The 22288-nt window shown below is 43.1% G+C and overlaps 1 protein-coding gene and 1 long non-coding RNA gene across 15 annotated transcripts in view; one reads left to right on the top strand and one right to left on the bottom strand.

Moving 5' to 3' along the window:
* The window catches only part of FAM228B (family with sequence similarity 228 member B), an 87529-nt gene extending 70251 nt beyond the window's left edge, over positions 1 to 17278 (top strand). For 11 of the 13 annotated variants that reach the window (XM_054548317.2, XM_054548313.2, XM_054548314.2 and 8 more), the window contains 4 exons: positions 9178 to 9285; positions 11870 to 12007; positions 15263 to 15319; positions 17003 to 17278. In XM_054548317.2, the coding sequence (XP_054404292.1) occupies positions 9178 to 9285; positions 11870 to 12007; positions 15263 to 15319; positions 17003 to 17039 (340 nt within the window). In that variant the 3' untranslated portion in view covers positions 17040 to 17278. The remainder of the gene's footprint in view (positions 1 to 9177; positions 9286 to 11869; positions 12008 to 15262; positions 15320 to 17002) is intronic. The other 2 variants (XM_054548307.2, XM_054548308.2) reach the window with 1 other exon arrangement.
* On the bottom strand, positions 11688 to 17936 carry LOC129057736 (uncharacterized). 2 transcript variants are annotated; one of them, XR_008522475.2, is made up of 3 exons: positions 17644 to 17936; positions 14074 to 14199; positions 11688 to 13626 (listed from the first exon to the last, which is right to left on the bottom strand). It is a non-coding gene; the product is annotated as an uncharacterized LOC129057736 (long non-coding RNA). The 2 variants fall into 2 exon arrangements; XR_010136326.1 differs by lacking the exon at positions 17644 to 17936 and adding an exon at positions 15456 to 15725.
* Positions 17937 to 22288: the final 4352 nt, after the last annotated feature.

Raw genomic sequence — 22288 nt, 5'->3', positions numbered from 1 at the left:
GAATTCCTTCTCTGTGTTATCATGAATTTCTTTGAGTTTCTTCAGAATAGCTATTTTGAATTCTCTGTTTGAGAGGTCATATATCTCTGTTTCTCCAGGATTGGTCCTTAGTGCCTTGTTCGGTTCATTTGGTATGCCTATGTTTTGCTGGATGGTGTTGATGCTTATAGATATTCGTCAGTGTCTGAGCATTGAAGAGTTAGGTAATGTAGTCTTCACATTCTCGGTTTGTCCTTCTTGGGAAGGCTTTCCAGGTGTTTGAAGGGATTTGGGCCCCAAGCCCAATAATACTGTGGTTTTTGCAGACTCATAGAGGTATTGCCTTGGTGGACTTTGATAAGATCCAGAAGAGTTATCTGGTTACTAGGCAGAGACTCCTGATATTTCCCCCCACCTTCTCCCAAACAAACAGTCTCTCTCTCTGTGCTGAGCCACCTGGAGCTGGGGCGTGTCATGATGCAAGCACCCCTGTGGCCACCATTGCTGGTGCCACTTTGGGTCAGACCTGAAGACAGTACAGCACCGGGTCTTGCGCAAGTCCCTTCCCTTCAGGGTGAGTTCCCCCAGGTCCCAGGCATGTCCAGAGATGCTGTCTGGGAGCCAGGGCTTGAAGTAAAAAAACCGTAGCAGTTTACCTGATGGTCTTTTCTACTGCAGCTAAGCTGGCATTCACACCACAATACAACATCCTTCCCACTCTTCTCTCCCCTTTCCACAGGCAGAGAATCCTCTCCCTGTGGCCACCACCACCACTGGTCTATGGGGATTCTGCCAGGTCACCACTGATGTTTACTTAAAGCCCAAGAGCTCTTCCTTCAGCTTGTGGTGAATGCTGCCAGGCCTGGGACTCACCCTTCAGGGCAATGGACTCCCATTTGGTCGAGGGCAGGTCCAGGAATGCGGTCCAAGAGCCCAGGCCCAGACTCAGGGACCCAAAAAGCCTGCTTGTTGCTCTATCCTACTATGACTGAGCTGGGACCTAAGGTGCAAAACAAAGTTCCCTTTCCTCTGTTTTTCTCAAACAGAAGGCATCTTTCACCGTAGCCACCACAGCTGGGAATGTTCTGGGTCACTTTTGAAGCCAGCACATCTCAGAGTCCAGAGCCCCCGGTGTACTCCGTAGGTATCGCTGCTGCTGGTTTTCAGGGCCCAAGTGCTCCTTAGTCAGCAGGTGATGAATCCTGCCAGGGTTGGGTCCTTGCCTTCAAGGCAGCAGATTCCCTTTTGGCCCAGAATGTGTCTAGAAATGTTGTCCCAAAGCTAGGGCCTGGAATGGTGACCGCAGGACGCTGCCTGCTATTCTGTCCTACTGTGGCTGAGCTGGTATCCGAGATGCAGGACAAAGTCCTCTTTACTCTTCACTCTCCTCCCTTTAAGCAGAAGGAAGGTGTCACCTTTGGAGTTGCTGCAAGCTGCACTGCCTGGGGTTGGGGGAGGGATGGTGCAAGCACTCCCTTAGCCATGCCAGCTGGTGTCTCCCTAGGTCACGTGCCACCCTAGTTTTCTGGCTCTGAGCTCAGCCCAACACAAGGAATTGCCTAGGAATTACAGTCCCTGTTCCTAGACTGCCTTTCAAGTTTACCTAGGAGCCCAGGGTACCTCAGCCCACAATGGTGAGGCTTGTGGAGAAACTCAAGTTCCAATCACTGGGATGGGCACTCTCCCTCTGCCTAAGGCTGGACCAAATGTTGGCTTCCTGAGCAGGTGCTGGCTGAGCCCAGCATGGCTTTATTCTCTGTTGTGACAGGGCAGAACCGAATTCAACATAAGTCCCCTACTCACTGGGCTCACCCTCCCCGAATGCACAAACTCTCTCTCTGTACCACACGGCTGTGATGGGGGAGTAGGAGAGAGGTGGCATCAGTGATTCAAGACTGTCCCTCCTGCTCTCCTCAATGCCTCTTTTAGTGATATGAAGTTAAAACGAGGTACTCTGATTGCTCACCTGATTTTTGGTTTTTGTGTTGGTGCTTTTCTGTGTGCAGATAGATGTTTAAATTTGGTGTTCCAGTGCGGGGAATAAAGGGTGTAGACTTCTATTCTGCCATCTTACTCTGCCTCCAGCATCTTTTCATATGCTTCTTTGCCATATACTATTTTCACATTTTTTTTTGCCATCTGTGTATCTTCTTTGGTGAGGTGTCTGTTGTTCAGATCATTTGATCATTTTTAAAATGGGTTGTTTGTTTTCTTATTGTAGAGTGTTAAGAATTCTTCGTATATTTTGAATGTAAGTCCCTTATCAGGTATATATTTTGCAAATAATTTCTCTCAGTCTGTGGCTTATCTTTTCATTCTCTTAACAGTGTCTTTTGCAGAGCACACATTTTAAATTTTAATAAAATCCAACTAATCATCAATTTTTTTCTTTTTTTATCTGAGCATGAGAGGAAAAAGAGAGGAAGCCACCCTTTCCTCTCATGTTCTACCAAAGGCGAAGCAGGTTTTGTGTCCTGCCTCTCGTGGGAGGGACTTGTCTTTGGAATTCAGTTTACTTCTTTGCCTTGAAATCTGATGGGCTCAATAAAAGTTATGTTTTTGTAGATTATCTGGCCTTTTTTTGCCCTTGGGGTGAGAGCACCATTATTTCTAGAGCATCATTATTTCTATTTTAGGATGCTTTCTACATCCTAAATGGAAGCAGAACTAAAATCATTTCATTTGTTATTTTTAAAAAGTGGCCACAAATGGCATTGTGAATGTTACATAAGACAGAAATAAACCTTAAAACAGAATTTTGAAACAATGGCTGTTACTTTTTTTTCTTTGTCTACTTTGAGCATCATAATCCTAGCCCTAGTAATTAAATAGGTTCCACCCAAACCAGGAGTCTATTTATAATAGGTTTAACTCTGATCGTATATTAAGATGATGATATTTAGAATATTGATTTTATAGTGAGCAATTAATGGGCATACAGTGATAATAGGTTTAACTCTGATCATGTATTAAGATGATATTTAGAATATTGATTTTATAGTGAGCAAATCACATTAATGGGCATACAGTGAGTTCCAGTCAAACTATTTGTTTCCACCCTTACTAAGGTGCTGGTGGTGATTAATGTGGTAAAGAAAATGTCCTTTTTAGATGATTTTCAGATTATCTTCTGTGACCTCATACTTCTGTAGCCTTATGGAGGCTGGCGTGTTTGCGGGTGACTGGCTTCTTCTATGAGCCTTTTTACTGAATCTTAGTCTTTACACACTAAGCAAGTGTGTGCCAGAAGTCATTGAAGACCAGGCTTATATATATATATATATATATATAATTATTATTATTTTTTTTGAGATGGATTTTTGCTCTTGTTGCTCAGGTTGGATTGCAGTGGCCCGATCTTGGCTCACTGCAACCTCTGCCTCCCCAGTTCAAGCAATTCTCCTGCCTCAGCCTCCCGAGCAGCTGGGATTACAGGAATCCGCCACCACGCCCGGCTAATTTTTTGTATTTTTGTTAGAGACAGAGTTTCACCATGTTGGCCAGGCTGGTCTTGAACTCCTGACCTCAGGTGATCTGCCTGCCTTGGCCTCCCAAAGTGCTGGGATTACAGGCGTGAGCCACTGCACCTGGCCACCATGCTCATATTTTTATTTCTTATAGAGGAATTTCCTATATATCCTATAGAGGAACAGCTTCTCTCCAATATATTTTTCAAATTTTGAAGATAATTGTGATGCCACTTTTCAGTCTCCAGCCTGAACACTTGGGGTCCACATCCCATACCCTTATGTAGAAGGTGCTGATGGGGCCAGGAGTCTGAGGGTGGGAAGAAGCTCAAGTGCTTAACCACTAAGACAGTTCTGGAATGTCTTCAGAAGACTGTAGTAAGATGTGTGTGCCTTCTGTGTTCCAGTCACAAATATTCAATTGTCTATTTTCCACACATAAGTCAAATTCAACCTATCCAAAAGTGAGCGAGTCGTGCTTGTCATCTTATGCATCTAACTTGCTTTTTTTGTGTTCCTGGTTATAGGAAATATCAGGGTTCTTCTTTATTGCTCATTATCCCTTTACTTAATCCAGCACTGGACTCTGTCATATCCATTCCTAAATCTCCTTCTAATTTGCCCCTTCTGGCCAGGCGTGGTGGCTCACAACCTGTAATCCCAGCACTTTGGGAGGCTGAAGCAGGTAGATCACCTGAGGTCAGGAGTTTGAGACCAACCTGGCCAACATGGTGAAATCCCGTCTCTACTAAAAATACAAAAAATCATCCAGGCATGGTGGCACAAACCAGTGATCCCAGCTACTCTGGAGGCTGAGGCAGGAGAATCGCTTGAACCCTGGAGGCAGAGGTTGCAGTGAGCCGAGATTGGGCCATTGCACTCCAGCCTGGGCAACAAGAGCAAAACTCCATCTCAAAAATAATAAAAATAATAATTTGCCCCTTCCTAAACATTCCCATAAACCAAATTCCCATTCTCATGTCCAATCTATAATAACATTTATTATTTATTGAGCTCCGACGTACCAGACACTGTTATACATTTCTTTTTTTTTCCCCCAGCTTTTTGTTTCATTTATCTTTTGTATTTTTTTTTGTTTGTTTGTTTTAATTTCATTTAGTTCTGCTCTGATCTCTTTATTTCTCTTCTGCTAGGTTTGGGTTTGGATGGTTCTTGTTTCTCAGGTTCTGTAAGGTGTGGCCTTAGATTGTCTGTGCTCTTTCAGTCTTTGTGATGTAGGCTTTCCTTTTAGCACTTTTGCTGTACCCCAGAGGTTATGATAGGTTGTGTCACTATTATCCTTCAGTTCAAAGACTTTTTAAATTTCTATCTTGATTTCATTGTTGACCCAATGATTACTCAGGAGCAGGTTATTTAATTTCCACGTATTTGCATGGTTTTGAGGGTTCCTTTTGGAGTTGATTTCCAATTTTATTCCACTGTGGTCTGAGAGAGTACTTGATATAATTTTGATTTTCTTAAATTTACTGACACTTGTTCTGTGGCCTATTATATAGTCTATCTTGGAGAACATTTTATGTGCTGATGCATAGAATGAGTTATACACTTCTCAACATGTGCTAATTTTGTTTCATCTTCATAGAAATTTTATTTGGTAGGTACTATTACACAGATGACTTAAGGACCTTGTCAATTTTATAGCAGTATTTTTCAGCTTTGGCTTTATATCAGAATATCATGGAAAGTTAAAAAAAAATTCCAGCCGGGCATGGTGGCTCACATCTATAATCCCAGCACTCTGGGAGGCTGAGGCAGGTGGATCACCTGAGGTCAGGAGTTTGAGACCAGCCTGGCAAACATGGTGAAACCCGGTCTCTACTAAAAATACAAAAAATAGCCGGGCCTGGTGGTGCATGCCTGTAATCCCAGCTACTCAGGAGTCTGGGGTAGGAGAATTGCTTGAACCTGGGAGGCGGAAGTTGCAGTGAGCCGAGATCACACCACTGCACTCCAGCCTGGGCAACAGAGTGAGACTCTGTCTCAAAAAAAAAAAAAAAAAAAAAAATTAATATCCAAGCCATACCCTAGACAAATGAAGTCAGAATCTCTGAGGGTGGGACCTAGACATCAGTCTTTTTTCAAGATCCTCAGATGATTCCAACACATACCAGGTTGAAAACCACTTATTTATAGCCATAAGGCAGTAGATTTGGAAACTGAACTAAGGTCTCTGACTCCACAGCCTACATTCTAAAACACAGTGCCACACTTTCCCTTATGTTGCATGGTGCTACCAGGGTGAAATGTGGCATGTCATGTTACTGCCCAACTTAATCTCTTTAGTGATTCCTGTGTCCCTCAGTTAAAATGTGATCTCTTTGGAATGACATAAAAGATTGGGCTGATTTTTCTCTCCCTTCTACTCTGTACTCCAACAGTAGCAGGTCTTCCACAACTACCTGAATCAATGGTATTCTTCACATATGCTGGGCTTTCTCTCTGAACCTCCTTTTTTTTTTTGGAAAACATTGTTTCCAAGACTCTATTAAAATGCCACTTTAAAACTTCCTCTCTGAAGTCATTCCAAACCACCTCCTTACACTAGGCGGTACAGATTAGTCTCTCTTTTGTCCCACGATGTACTTTTTCATCGATCACACAGTTTGCACCTGTTTACTTGTCTGTGTAATGAATGAATGGATGAGCAGTCACTGATTAAGTCTGTGAATCTAGGTTGTAGCCATTTTGCAAAGAACCTTCAATACTAGCTAAAGAGTTGGGAGTTTACCACGTAGGGAATGGGGAGTCAGTGAGGATAGCTGAGGAGGGAGTGAGATGCTGGAGATGGTGCTTTTAGAAACTTTAATCTGACGTGTGAGGTATATGACAGTTTGGATATAGGATAGGACTGGAGGTTGGAGATCACTGAAGAGTTTTTTAAAAAATGGGAATCCACATTTTTGGTAATAAAAGCCTCAGTCACGATGGTGGCAAGAGGAGTGAAACAGAGATCGATATGATGACACAAGGGAATTCTAGATTTTGGTGACTACATTTGGAGGGCCAGGGAGAACTAAGAGTCAGAGAGGAGCTCGAAGTTTTGAGAATTGTTATCGTATGTATTAGTTTCCTGGGCTTGCCATAACAAAACACTGCAAACTGAGCAGCTTGAAATGACAGGAATCTATTCTCCACAGTCCTGGAGGCTGGAAGACTAACGTCCAGGTACTGGCAGGGCCGCTCTCTCTGAAAGCTCCTTGTCTCTTTCCTAGCTACTGATGGTCACAGCAATCCTTGGTGTTCCTCGGTTTATAGCCTTATCTCTGCAGTCTCTGTCTCCATCTTCACATGGTCTTCTCTCTGTGTCTGTGTCCAAATTCCCCTCTTCTGATAAGGACACCTGTCAGTGGGTTAGGGTCCACCACCCTAATCCAGTATTACCTCATTTTAACCTGATAACATCTGCAAAGACCCTGTTTCCAAATAAGGTCAAATTCACAGATGCCAGGGATTAGGATTTGAAGATATTTTTTTGGGTGCACGCAATTCGTCCTATAACATTACATTAATTCATTCCATCAAAGAATCATGTATGAGTTGTAATTGCCTTTAAAGCATTCACAATCTAATAGAGAAGACAGATATTTAAGCAGATCATTCTACTACAATGTGATATGCACATATTATTATGGACACACAAAGAAGGGTCATTTAACCTAGCCTAATAGAAAGCAGACAAAGGTAGAACTTGGATAAAAATAGAAAATGAGGAACAACAGTTTCTTGGGATTTAAATCACTCAGTGCTTTGTTTTATAATTTTATTAATTTAATAAATGACCTCTAGTTTGGGTACATCCAAGAGGAAACATCCCATCTGAAGTTACCAATAGGAGTTCGGTACAGTTCTGTAGCAGATATAGGTATGGGAGACAGCTACAAAGAGGAAGGAATCCATATGCATCCCGTCCCTCTTTCCATTTTATACCAAATTTCTGGGATCATTTTCCTTTTTTCTGAAGTTTGGCCTTTACAATTCAATGTTTGTTTACCTTTGAAGATAATTTGCCAAGCACACGATTCTAGATTGACAATTATTTCTCTTAATGTTTTAAAGACATAATTCTCTTGTTTTTTGGCTTCTATTGTTGTTTTTGAGAAGTCTGCTGTCACTCTGATTTTCTGTCCTTTTTCTGGGGCTGCTGCTAAGATCTTCTCTTTGTCTTTAGGTGTCCTGCATTCTCACTGCTGATGTCTGGGTATGGGTTTCTTTTCTTTTCTTTTTTTTGAGACAGGGTCTCATTTTGTCACCCAGACTGGAGTGCAGTGGCGCGACCTTGGCTCACTGCAGCCTTGACCTCCTGGGCTCGAGCGATCCCCACTTCTCAGCTCCCCAAGTAGATGGGACTACAGGCATGCACCACTACACCCAGCTAATTTTTGTATTTTTAGTAGAGATGAAGTTTCACCATGTTGACCAGGCTGGTCTCGAACTCCTGGACTCAAGTGATTTACCTACCTCAGACTCCCAGAGTGCTGGGATTACGAGCGTTAGCCACTGCACCCAGCTGGATTTCTTTTTATTTAACCTACTGGTATATGTTGTGCTTCCTGGATCCCTGTATTCATGTTTATCATCAGTTCAGGAAAATATACAGCAGTTATCATTTTAAATATTGCTTTTTCTTCATTCTTTGCATTCTGCTTCTGGGCTCAGATTAGATATATATATTAGGCCTTCTTATTGTCTTCATATCTTTTAATATGTCCTTTATATTTTCCATTTTCCTAGGCAATTTCTTTGTATATATTTTCCAGTTTGCTAATTCTTTCTTCGCTGTGTTGGATATTAAGATTTTAATTTCTTAAATTTCCTTTTTCCCCCCAATATGCTTGTTCATTCCCAATAGGCTCTTATTGCTTTCTTATCTTGGTGATTGGTTCCTTTTCTGCTTGAAGCATTTCATACATTGCTATACTACATTCTATGTTTTCTCTGTGCCAGCAAAGTGTATGTTCTATGCAGGGCCAATATCACCCTTCCAATCAACCCTTGCATGGGTGCAAGATTGGAGGACTCTAAGGTACCTGTCTGCCACCCCATGGCAAAGGACTGGGAAGTGGAATGTTTGGATTCTCTCTAGGGAAAAGCATTTTATATAATGCTTATAAATGACACAATTTCTGTGGCTTCTTGTTACTTTGGAGTTTAAGCTCTTAGTGGATAGGGAGTACTTTAAACTTTGCTTAGCTGATCCTTGGTTCTCAGTGAATAGTAAATCAATCTCCATCATGGTTTCAGAAACTCTAAAACAACTGATTTCATCCAAGAATGTATACCAGTTTGGAGTAATGATGTTTTTGTCTCTATATTTAGCAGTCAGTGTATAATAATTCTTCCTAGTATTGTTTTCAAAACATTCTCATCCCGCCAGGCATGGAGGCTCATGCCTATCATCTCAGCACTTTGGGAGGCCGAGGCAGGAGGATCGCTTGAGGCCAGGAGTTTGAGACCAGCCTAGGCAACATGTTGAGACCCCATCTCTACAAAAAATAAAAATAAATCCCTTGGCATGGTGGTGCATGCCTGTAGTCCCAGCTGCTTCAGAGGGTGGCTGAAGTGGGAGGGATCCCTTGAACCCAGGAGGTTGAGGCTGCAGTGAGCTGTGATCACACGACTGCACTGCAGCCTGAGCAACAGAGATCTTGTCTCAAAAAACAACAATAAAAAAGAACAAAAAAACCTTCTCACACTTGTTATCTTGTTAAAGGTTAAAGGTGAAAGTGAATTTTAACGACTGTAGTTTTGATTTGAAACCCTTGGCAAGAGCTCCTTATCTTTTGGAATCCCAGGAAGAAGAAAACACAGTTATTTACAAGTAAGTCTGTTCTTCCATAGCTTTGCTCTTCTTTTGCTAAGATGCTAGGCTGTGCTGCCATCCCCTGCCATCCTTTCATGTTGCTGAGACGGTGCTGAGGCACACACAAGGTTCCACTGTGGCAGGACACTGGGCATCTCCCACCACTGTGTCTGGTGAGGTGGCAACACTTCCCAGGCTTTTCTGGTCTTAAAGAACAAGTAGGCTGGGTGCGGTGGCTCATGCCTGTAATCCCAGCACTTTGGGAGGCCGAGGTGGGTGGATCACCTGAGGTCAGGAGTTCGAGACCAGCCTGGCCAACACGGTGAAACCCTGTCTCTACTAAAAATACAAAAATTAGTCAGGTGTGGTGGTGGGCAACTATAATCCCAGTTATCTGGAAGGCTGAGGCAGGAGAATTGTTTGAACCCAGGAGGCAGAAGTTGCAGTGAGCCAAGATTGTGCCACTGCACTCCAGCTTGGGCGACAGAACAAGACTCTGTCTCAAAAACAAACAAACAAAAAAACCAAACAACAACAACAAAACAAGTAGCTAATACAGAAATAACAAACACAGTCATGGAAAAAAAATTGTTAACAACTTGTACTAAAGCTAAAAGGTTAGGAGATTTAAAATTGAATTGGAGTAGTATAAATGGAGTTCGGGACTGGTTTGGGTGGGTAGTAGCTGTTACAATATTGTACCCAGAGTGAAAGATGTTGTTATAAACAGAGAATGGTACATACTATCAAATACTATGTATATAATGTGGGGAATCATCTCAGCTAACTAGTTTTAGAATTAAGAGATTTCTCTACATAATTATGTATCTTGTAATTATCTGGTTAAAAGTCGTGCTGCCCCTCAGATATTGCTGGAGGGAATGTAAAATGGTGCAGCAACTTTGGAAGGCAGCTTGGCAGTTTCTCAAGATGTTAAACATTACATTATTATGTGACCCAGCAATTCCGCTCCTAGGTTTCTACTCAGGAGTAATGAAAACATACCCACATAAAGGCTAGGATATGGATGTTCATAGCAGCATTATTCACAACAGCCAAAAAAGTGGAAACAACCCAAATGTCTATCAGCTGATGAATGGATAAACAGGATGTGGTATATCCATACAATGGAATATTACTTGGCATTTAAAAGGAAAAAAATACTGATACATGCTGCAACATAGACAAACTTCAAAACCATTGTACTCAGTGAAGGAAGCCAATAATAAAAAGCTACATATAGAATTTTTTTTATACAAAATGTTCAGAAAAGGCAAATCTGTAAAGACAGAAGGTAGATGGTAGTTGCTTAGGGCTGGGGATGGGAATGGAGAGTGACTTAATGAGCATGGAGCCTTGGGGTTGATGAAAATGTTCTAAAATAAGATTGTCGTGGTGGTTTCACAACTCTGTAAATATACTAAAAACCATTGACTTGTACACTTAAAATGGGTGAATTTTATGTCATATAAATTATACCTTATTAAAATTATTGATAATAATAATAAAAAAGGGACCTAGCAAGGTGCAAGAAAAGTGAGCTTATATGACTTTCTAGGAGATTGGCGTACAATTCTCTGTTCCTAAAAAGTGCCCAAAGTAAGCTGCAGTAGTTTCCTTTTCCTGAACAGGCTCAGAATTTGTTGAATAAATACAGTGTGGCAGAAGCTGGAGGGCTTTTGGAGATGCTGGTATGACCAGCAGAGAGAATGACTAATTGTCTCCTGAGGACCTTAGTGATGTACAGTGGAAACAGATGACAGCTGGGGAGGGCGTTGGCCAACATGGGCTTATTGTCCTTGAGGTGTGGTTTAACCATTTGCTGGGTTGTTTCTTGAATAGGAGCCACAAGTGAGGGGAAAAAGGAAGTGTCCAAACTAAGCCCTATTCCCTTGGTAGTGGAAGGCCTTAAAAGATAGAATGATTGATTGAAAAGATAGAATTGAGAATCACTCTTGCATATTGGGGTCCAAAGGAGTAAGTTCCTCTGCAATCCCTAATTGCCAGAGTCTCAAATAGACCTGTTTGGGTAAGATTTTACAATAATAAGCATCTTAATTCTATTTAATTTTGATAAATGATATAAAAGGAGAGATTTTGTTCTCAAATACATCTTCCAGCAGAGCGAGACCCACATGTGAAGGAGGATATTACATTGCTGGAGTAGTGGGTTCCTATATTTTACACTAGAGGCTTAAGTCTAGGCTCACTCTAGAAGAAAGAGGAAGACTGGATTCTCTTCCATGAATAAGGGAAGCATCCCAATTCTGGCAGCAGGGGTGGAGAAGGCATATTTGTCCTTGGCAGAGTTAGACCTTCTCAAGGAGGGCAAACTGGACAACTCTGTGAGGGATCATTCACTCCAAAGGACCCAAAGCTGTTTGATTAAGCAGCACAGAGATTACAGCTGAAACTGTGACTAGAGCAAGGCAATACTATTTATTTGGGTTTATTTTCACACAAAAAAGTAAATACATTTATTTTCATAAAAATACACAAATTCACATAGAACTCATCAACTTCAAATTTAAATAAAAATATTAAGTGCTACAGTTGAGTTGAGAGTTAAGAGAATCCCTTCCTTTCTGGTTCCTTCCTGCAGAAACAAAGGGTCATCCTTTCTAGAAAGAGAACCGCTGTGCTATCAGGAGGGAAAGAATCCAAGTGCAAAAGAGGCCACCTCTGAAGGATATTTTTCTTCCTTGAGCCTCAGCCAGGAACGGGAGGAAGACCAGGATGGGTAAGAGCTGGGGCTGTCCCATTTCATCATACATAAGGTGGCAATCGCTGATACCAAAATCTGAGCACCTGGGAACTTTCTTTGTATGGCAGGCTTCCAGGAAGAGAGGAGGCAGTGGGGAATAGGTTAGAAGCAGCTGAGGGGCAGGTGCCCTTTATTCAGAGGGAATGGAGAGGGCTGCCCTGGCCCCCTGGTGGAGTCACACGATGAGGGTGCCCCCTGGTGGGTGGGCCACGCTGTCCAGGATTTCCCCAGCCCCTCTCTCATTCCGCCATCTCCACCCTGTCTCTACCATTTACCACTTAGCATAGCCAAGCCAGGCCCCACATTTTGTGAACCTAAAGGCAGTCAAGATAGGTAGAAAATTTTCAAAAGGACCAATACTAAATTCAAGTAGTAAAATTTAGGAAGTGAGAGCCCCCATATTGAGAGATTGCCAGCAGCAGAGAGGAGTACCCGCGCTTCCTCACTCGGCACCTTGTGACTCCTGGATTGCATTAGGGCTGAGCGAGGGCTTGTTCTCTGTGGACCCTGGAGTAGGCCCTGTGACTGGTGGAAAGGATCCTGGGAGAAAACTCAGGAATAAGAAGGGAGAAAGTGAGACTTCAGACTGAAATTACTAGAAATGCTTGGACGTAAAGGAGGAAAATAAAACTGAGGAACCAGAAAAATGCCCAGACCAGTTAATTAAAACCTGGAGTAACCAGGAGATCCAGAGTTTCCTAAAAGAATGGGAATTCCTTGCATTTGAAGAGTTGAGAAGAAGTATCATGAATTATTTAGAGGAATTGCCCAGTGTCTCAAGCAGCGGTGTCTCCAGCTGACAAGTTTGCAGGGCTCATACTGGACTCCTCATGAGGCCAACTTAAGGCCAAGGAGCAACCCTGGCCCCATCCTTACAGAGAGGCCCTACACAGTATTCTGGGATACATATAAAAGGACAATGCATTTTCAGGTCCTCTCTGTGCAGATGTGATCGTCCCTCCAACTCCTAGTACCAGCCCCTGTCTGCTCTGACGCTCTGCTGTCAGTTCCCTACGTGATCTCCAAGGATCCTCAGGTCCCAGACAGGAGCCCTCCATGGTCAGCTCCATGCCTGTCGTCTGCCGTTGTCCCAGCTGCCCCCAGCCCCTAGCAGCAGCTGTCAACCTCTTCTGACCCTGATCTGGATTCTGAACTTAAAGACATTTAGAACCTGTATTCTTGATTCTGTCTGAATGACCATGGAAGAGCACAATTTTATACCCTGGTGCTTGACTCCTTCCTCTCCCAGCATGTGCAATAAATGAAGAAAAAAGCCCCAACATTTAAAATGGAAAGTTTATAGAAATATTAGGTGTTGGGCCATGTGCAGTGGCTCATGCCTGTAATCCCAGCACTTTGGGAGGCCGAGGTGGGCAGATCATCTGAGGTTGGGAGTTTGAGACCAGCCTGACCAACATGGAGAAACCCCGTCTCTACTGAAAATACAGTTAGCCGGGCGTGGTGATGGGGGCCTGTAATCCCAGCTACTCAGGAGGCTGAGGCAGGAGAATCGCTTGAATCTGGGAGGCGGAGGTTGCGGTGAGCTGAGATCGTGCCACTGCACTCCAGCTTGGGCAACAAGAGAGGAACTTCGTCTCAAAAAAAAAAAATATATATATATATATATATATGTGTGTGTATATATATATATTTCTGTATTCAGATATAGATATAGATAGCTAGATAGCTAGATAGATAGATAGATAGATATAGGTGTTTACAGAGCATAGATTTCTCATCCTAAGGTAATGATGGTTAAAGTTGGTGGCCATTTGACTGAGCTAGCCCAGCCTACCATTTCTGGGTCTAAGTGGAGCTTCTCCCTCCAGTTCTCTTGTCCAGAGTCAGCCTCTTAGGAGTGTATTCGAGAAGTTATGGCCTTCCTCCCCACTCCCAGTTAGAAATCAGCATGTGAATGGCCTGTCTTCTGAGTATCCTTCAATCTTGCCATCTTCCTTTCTGACTGTCTCTCCATTTCCCCACTCCTACCCCTAAAGGACAGGGGTGCTACTTTTTTTACTCATTCATGAAAATTTACTAACCTTTTCTTTTGTGTGTTTAGCTCCTTTCACTGCCATGTTTTGGTATCCTCCCATGTGCTTGCTTGCTTGCTTGCTTCCTCAAAATTTTAACAAGCGCCAACTCTGAGCCAGGCAGTGTTTCAGGGGCTGGAGACACAGTGGGAAACAAAACAGAGATGGCTCCGATATCCTGGAGCTTACATTTTGATGGGGAAATAGACAATAGTCAACCGAATAAACACATAACATCACGTGAGTTAGTAATAAGGAAAACAAAGCAGGTAGAGGGGGTGGGGTGGGAGAGTGGGGGACGAATGAAGAGGACTGTTTTAGGTGGAGAAGTCAGAGGAGGCTTCTCCTCTGAGATGACGTTTGTGCAGCAGTCTGAGGAACCCAGGGAGTGAGGCGTGGAGAGATCTGGGGAAAGAGTGTCGCGCAGATGGATGGGCCCAGGCAAAAGCCTGAGATGGGAGTGAGGCTGGTGTGTTCAGGAAACAGCAAGAAAAAGTGGGGAGGCTGAGGATAGTGAGTGCTGAGAGAGGGTGAGAGGTGAGGCTGGAGCAGAGGCAGGAGCCAGGCAGGTTGGGGTTACAGGCCGGGACAGGCAGTTAGAATAAAATTCAAAGTGTGAGGGGAAGCCGTGCGGAGGTTTGGAGTAGGGGGAAATCATATCTAATCAGCATTGTACAAAGAAGAACATGGCTGCTGCATAAACAACTGCTGATGCTGGAGCCGAGGCAGGGCCATCAGGCAGTGAGGGTTCCAGGCCAGATGAGAGTGAGGGCTCCAGGCTCCAGCGTGGGTGGAGAGGAGCTGGCAGAGCTCGTTTGTCGGCGTGGAAGTGGGTGAAAGCGAGAAATCAGTGCGGAGGGGCCTGGGTGGATTGTGGTCCTAGTCACTGACCTAGGGAGGTCTAGGGGGAAAGCAGGTTTGCAGGGAGAGAAGTGCAGAAGTGAGGAATAATCGTGTTTGGGGCTGATTCCATTGCAATAATTATGATACTGAAGGAGGATTTGTAGGGTGTGATTTTAGAGCAAATGAACTCTTCCCCTCACTGTCCATTTAAAACTGTTCTGTTGGGGTTGGTTCTTCCCCTGCCCTGGGCATTCTCAGATAATAAACAGCCTCTGGTTATGAAGACAGACTGTTCAGTAACTAATATGGTCAGTCTCGTATAACAAAATCACCAATGCTTCAATCTTCATTTAAGGTCTCCCTCCCCCGGTTTGGGGCTGCTGAAGCTGGAGCTCCAAGAAAGAAGAGAGAGGTAGATGTCTTCTCTCTTTCCCTTCTTATTCTCCTATTCCTTACCCCTGTTTCTTGCCACTGTGATTTCTGATATCTTCAGAGTCCACAGTGGGAGGGAGGAAAGAGAAGTAATGGGTGGGCAGGAAAGTTCTTACCTATTAATTTTATGATGATCTATTTTAGTGTAAGGCATTCTCTGGGCTTGGCAGGGGTTTGAAGCTAGTGGTTTTTCTCATGGGGCACTTCCAAGTGATCTTCAGAGAAAATTCCTATTGCTCAGAATTTCTCACCGGATTTCTTTTCCAGCTGTTTGCTTAGGACTGTCTCTGGCTCTAAGCATCTGATGGAACTGCCACTACTTCATTCTTCACTTAGGAACATAGCCTCTATCACCTAAAGAGATACTGAGACTAAAATTAGATCCATTTCAGTATCTTTGTAGAAGCCCATCCTACACCCAAGAGGAGATATACAGTAGGCAGGTGCAGGTACAGGTCTGGAGTTCAGGGGAGACTGGTGGTGGAGACAGGTTTTTGAGAGTCATCCTCATATAGATGCTGTGTGAAATCATGCAATCACCTGGGGGTGTCAAAGAGAAGAGGGCCAAGGGCTAGTCTTGTGGAACGCCAAGATTTAGAGGTTGGGGCAAGGAGGCAGAGCTGGTGAAGGAAAATGCATGGAGCTAGAGGCTGGTATGGAAGGAAGCAAAGCAGAAGTATGTACTGCTGCAGAGGCCCAGTAGGGAAAGGGTTTCAGAAGAGAGGGCACGCTCAGCCATGTGGCAATGCTGCTGAGAGGGAGGTAAAATGAGGACTGGGGAGATATAGGCGTAACTGCTGATTTTCTTCAGAGAGGTTAAGTGGAGCAGCTGAAATGAAAGCTGATTAGAGTGGGTTCAGGAGAGAATTGGGGTGAGGATGTGGAGACAGAATAAGCGATGCTTTTGTGGGGTTTTGCTATAAAGTGGCTGGAGAAGGTAAGGCAAGGGAATGTTTTTATCAGTGATATTGATATTATAACATGTATGTTTCCTGATGGGAATGCTCCCATAGAGAAGGAGATTTGATGATGCTGGGGAGAGAAGGGGCATAATAGAAGAACAGGGTCCTTCCACAGGTGAGGAGGTATCACCCTGGACTCAGGTGGACAGGACACTCTATCCATTGTATGAAGAGGGAAGGCCGAGTACATGGATGTAGGTCAAACTAGCTCAGTGGATTTTGCAAAAGGAAGATTGTTTCCTTCTGTTTACTCATTTTCTCAATGAAGTGAGATCATCAGCTGATAGTGAGGCACAGAATAGAGATTTAGAGATTTGAAGAGAAAAGGGAAGAAAGGAACCTAGTATTTTCTAAATCACAACAATCCAAGTGGAAATTAGTACTCCAGACATGTTGACATCTGAAAGCTGAGACCACAGGGGTTCCCTCAAGGTTCCCTCAAATCATGTCACACATCAGTGATCCACACCATCTATTTGACCATGTCCCTGAATCTCTCAGTGCTTCTGACTCCAGACAGCGTGAGGAAAGGCTGAGGCAGGAGGACTAGGTGGAGACCCTGCCTGAGAGATGAGTCACTAGGCTCTGGCAGGACAGCCTTCAGGGGGATCAGCCCAGCTTAGCTGGGGAACGCTTTCTGCTCTTGCAAGCCCCTCATCTCCATACCACACTCAACTCTTCCCTTTTGTCACCTTCAAAAGGTTTCAGCAACCAAGGAGCACACACCCTGATCCTTGATTGGTGAAAGGATACACAAAATCAGGCTGTTTCAGAGGAAGTCATCTGCTCCCAGGAATCAGGGTGAAGGCCAAGGAAGGCACTCAAGAATTGTCCTGTCTCTAAAAAAAGCATCTGCAACAAACTTCCTTTAATTTTTGAGTTCAGTGTCTGTGATAATTAAGAAATGGCAATACCATGTATTTTCCCCAGAAGTTAAGAAATATTGCTGAACGAACCAATAAAAATAATTACAGCTCCCTAAGTGTCCATCTTTGTATATTTGGTTTGTTCCTCAATTAAGGTATGCTCCCTTTGGTCATGCACCCTTCATGGCCACATCCACATATCCTCCCCAGGTTTTTCCAACATTCTTTAGAAAATTTAAAAATTCATTTGGGGTTGGCCAGGTGAGGTCGGTCATGCCTGTAATCCCAGCACTTTGGGGAGGCTGAGGCATGTTGCCCAGGCTGATCTCGAACTCCTGGGCTCAAGTGATCCACCCGCCTCGGCCTCCATCCAAACACCTGACTTGAGGTTGGGAGTTTGAGACCAACCTGGCCAACATGGCAAAACCCTGTCTCCACTAAAAATACAAAAATTAGCCAGGTGTGATGGCACATACCTGTAATCCCAGCTACTTGGGAGGCTGAGGCATGAGAATTGCTTGAACCCTGGAGGTGGAGGCTGTAGTGAGCCGAGATTGCACCACTGCACTCTAGCCTGGGTGACAGGGCAAGACTCCATCTAAAAAAAAAAAAAAAATTCATTTAGGGTATAATTACTCACTTGCTGATTCTAAACATTGCCCTCTGGCTCATGTTGAGTTTGAATCTTGGTCACAGGAAGACACAGTAGGACACAGAGCATAGAAGAGTCGAATTCTGTTTTCCTTAGGCAAAGGGACACCATGGTAACCTTTTCAAAAGACTTGGGGGAGTCTGACTTCTTCAGTTCTGTCTGTTCCCCACATATATATAATTCCAAGATCCCCCTCTTTCCTAGTCAATGCCCTGGATTTCGTATAAAAGACTGGCAGCAATGTTAATCCAACTGCAGTTGCAATTCAGCAACCTACAGGATCAATTTATGAACTTGAGGGCCACAGACGGAATAAGATTTATTAAAAATAGTGGCCCTATATTTTAATGCTTTGCACATTCTGGCATCTGAGCTTTATATTGTCTTGCTTTAAATTATCCATTTTTCTCTCATTCCATATTCCTCATCCTCTTTAAATTATTCTACCATGACAGTTATCTAGTCTCCCAGCGTCTCACCCCCAATCAACATATGGTTCTAAGTGAAACTAGATTTTCTTTCTTTCTTTTCTTTTTTTGAAACAGGGTCTCGTTCTGTTGCCCAGGCTGGAGTGCAGTGGCATGATCACGGCTCACTGCAGCCTGGACCTCCCAAGTTCAAGCAATTCTCTGCCTTTCAGCCTCCCGAGTAGCTACGACTACAGGTGTACGCCATCATGCCTGGCTAATTTTTTGTATTTTTTGTAGAGATGAGGTCTCACCCTGTTGCCCAGGCTGATCTTGAACTCCTGGGCTCAAGTGATACACCCGCCTCAGCCTCCCAAAGTGCTGGGATTACAAGCGTGAGCCACCGCACCTGGCTGAAAACTAGATTTTTTTAAACTTTATACTATGAACAATTTCAGAGAAGTATAGAAAAAATAATGATAATTGTATAATGAATCCTTATGTTTCTGACATCCAGCTTCAATACTGATTACCTCATGACCAGTCTTGCTTTGTGTATATGCATACCTACTTCTCAACCCTAACTGGATGACTTTGAAGCAAATCCCAGATATCGTATCACAAATACAGCTGCTCATTCCACATGGTGAAGAGAAGACGCTTTTCCTTTCCCTGCACTTTGACATGAATACCAATTCCAAATATCTCACATTTCCTCTGAAGCCTTGTACTATTTCCGTATTATTTGAGATCATTTGTATTGCAAGTAACAAGCTAACCAGAGCTAACATAAGCACAAATGGAATCCATCGGTCCCTGGTGGTCTAGTGGTTTGGGATTAAAAAAAAAAAAAATTTGTTGGAAGAGTGCCAAAGCATCTTACAGAACCCTGAGAAAAAACTGAATTCCACAAGAATGGCAGGAACTTTGATAGCACTGGCCCCTGAGCGGCAGGCATCTCAGACCCTTCTAGGCTGTTGTCATGAACGTGACTCACACACCTTTCCAAGTCTCTGTTTTGGTTAGACGTCTATAATCCTAGAAGAAAGCCAGGAGAATCTGATCCTAGACTTGGGTCAGTTGTGCACTCCTTGACCATTAGCCACAGAGAAGAACAGGGAGGTGCTGCCATCGAGTCCACCTCTGGCGAGGTGAAGTGGCTCATGCCTGTAATCCCAGCACTTTGGGAGGCCGAGGCGGGTAGATCACCTGAGGTTAGGAGTTCGAGACCAACCTGACCAAAATGGCGAAAGCCCATCTCTACTAAAAATACAAACATTAGCTGGGCATGGTGGGGGGGCACCTGCTATCCTAGCTACTCAGAAAAGCTGAGGCAGGAGAATCGCTTGAACCCAGGAGGGGGAGGCTGCAGTGAGCCAAGATTGCACCACTGCACTCCAGCCTGGGCAATAGAGCAAGAGACTCCGTCTCAAAAAAAAAAAAAAAAAAAAAAGTCTACCTCTGTGAGTGGAGTCAGGGATTTGCCACAGAGGTGGGACCACGCAGGCTCTAATCCACCATGTGGAGCAAGGAGGCCAGGAATCACTGAAGAAAGCTGAGCCCGAAAAGGCAGGCAGGAATCTTACAGGTCATGCTAAAGGGTTTGGAATTTATGGGGAGACCCTGAAGGATTTTATAATACTCTAGTTTTTGGCATTTTTTCCCTTTTATATTACCTTATCAGTCAAAACAGACTTCTAGAAATCACATCAGCATTAAAGGGATGTTGTTACTTCACCTTGACTTTTTATACAAGGAGAAAAGTCTCGGTAAATCAGTTCTGTTCCATGAATCAGTCATTAATGCGTTCACCATAGCCTTTCCTCTGTTCAAGTAAATTTAGAAATTTCCTAAGTTTTCTTTATAAAAGGCAGCCTAAATCTATATCACACTTTTAAAATAAAAATCTAGGTGCAAATTTCTTCTTATGGTTAACATGTACACTTCACAAACATTGAGACTTTTGTTTTCTGAGACAAGGTCTTGTTCTGTCTCCCAGCTGGAGTGGAGTGATACAAGCATGGCTCGCTTCAGCCTCAACCTCCCGGACTCAAGCGATCCTCCCACCTCAGCTTCCTGAGTAGCTGGGACTACAGGTGCCCGCCACCATGCCCAGCTAATTTTTAAATGTTTTGTAGAGACGAGGTCCCATTGTGTTGCCCAGGCTGGTCTTGAACACCTGGCCTCAAGCGATCCTCCTACCTCGGCCTCCCAAAGTGCTAGGATTACATGCATGAGCCACCATGACTGGCCTAGACTTTTTGATTTAAAGAGACTTTTTGGGTAGAAATGCTTTTCTCTGTTACAGTTATAAATGACTAAAAATACTAGCTATGCCAAAATGGCAACCAGAGGCCGACTGCAAAGCTTCAAAAGGCTTGATGCTCTCTCGGTAGACAAGTCTTCGGTCTCTTAAATGTTTTTTTCATATGTAGACACTGAAATTTCATTTTGTGTAGATGTCGGGATTATGTCTCATTCATTTATTCATCATTCACTTAGTAAGTATTTAAGTGCCTGTTTTTCCCAGGTGCTCTGCTGGGTTCTGGGGATATAAGGATGAGCCAACACATAGGCCCTCTGCCCTAAAGTTAGTGGGAGAAACAGTAACAAAAGATTTTAATACTATGATATTAACTGACTTAGTTGTGGTATGTAGAAAGAGACACAGAGCCTGCAGCAAGAGCCTAGGTGAAGACTCAGTGAAGCACTATCTATTGAAAGGAGAATCTTTCAAATCCTTAACAGTTATTTTCACCATGTAAAAAAGGCGACATTGCCAGGGAACATCAAGTAAAGAGAATAATGCTCAGGTAAGCTTTTAAATCATATGAGATTGAAATAAGTTGATTCAGTAAATCAGGGAAACTTTTATTTTCAAATGAAGTAAGGAAGAAGCTAGGTAGAAATTAAAAATCCTATTTTGTATCACCTTTTGCTTATACTTAATGTAGTTTAAGCCATCAGTGTATTATACTTTTCTGTGTATGCCTACTCAACAGGAATTTTCTGTTTGCCTGCTATTTGGGTCAGTCATAGATGGTCCCAAGTTATGAGAAAGATGTAAAGATGAGATAGATTCAGCTTCTTTTCTCGAGAAGATTATACCATATAACGAAGTAATTTGCTGAATGGTCTCTCAGTTAGCCTGACTAGAATCTCTAAATCATGGTCTACATAGCAGGAACGAGGAACTTTGGCCCCTCAAGTGTCAACTGGGGCACCTGGATTCCTATCTCCACCTGGTAGTAATGAGGTGGTAACCTCATTAACCCTGTTAGATTGGTGTTGAAGAAAGCCAGCTAAAACAGAAACTTTAAATAAGATCCAGAGTCTCATAATATAAACTGAAAATGTTCAGACTTCAATAAAAAATAATCATACCAACAGCCAGGAAGATCTTTAATTGAATGAATAGAGACCAACACTGAGATGACAAAGATGTTAGAATAAGCCCACAAAGACTTTTAAAGTTGCTATGAGAAAAATGCTTCAATGAGCAAATATGGATACACTTGAAGCAAATGAAAAAATAAAAATCCTGAGCAAACAGGAGATATGAAGAACCAGATGAAAATTGTAGAACTGAAAATTACAATAGCCAAAATAAAAAGCTCAGCAGATAGATAAGCTCAACAGTAGAATAGAGAAGATGGAGGAAAGAATCAGTGAGCTGGAAGATAGAACAATAAAAATTACCCAATGTTAAAAAATGAGAAAATAGACTGGGGGTGGAGGGAAGAACAGAGGCTTAAGTGGCTGTGGGGGCTATGATAATATTCATGTCATCAGAATCCCAGAAGGACGAGAGAAACAGGCAGGAATAAAAAACATACTTGAAGAAACATTGGCTGAAAACAGAGTAATCCTTGTAGTGGTGTCCTCATACACCTGATACAAGATAATATCCTGTATCTTGACTGTAGCTATGTCAAATCTTGGTTGTGATAACGTACCATACCTTAAACTATTAACAATAATTCTAGATATCACTAAATATGTAGTCAGAGTTTTCGTATTTTCCTGATTGGCCCAAATGTTTTGAAGTCGGTTTCTTTACAT

Source organism: Pongo abelii, chromosome 12 (assembly GCF_028885655.2).
Source record: "Pongo abelii isolate AG06213 chromosome 12, NHGRI_mPonAbe1-v2.0_pri, whole genome shotgun sequence".
NCBI lineage: Eukaryota > Metazoa > Chordata > Mammalia > Primates > Hominidae > Pongo > Pongo abelii.
Note: the sequence above shows the minus strand (reverse complement) of the source record. Positions and strands in the feature narration are given on the sequence as shown.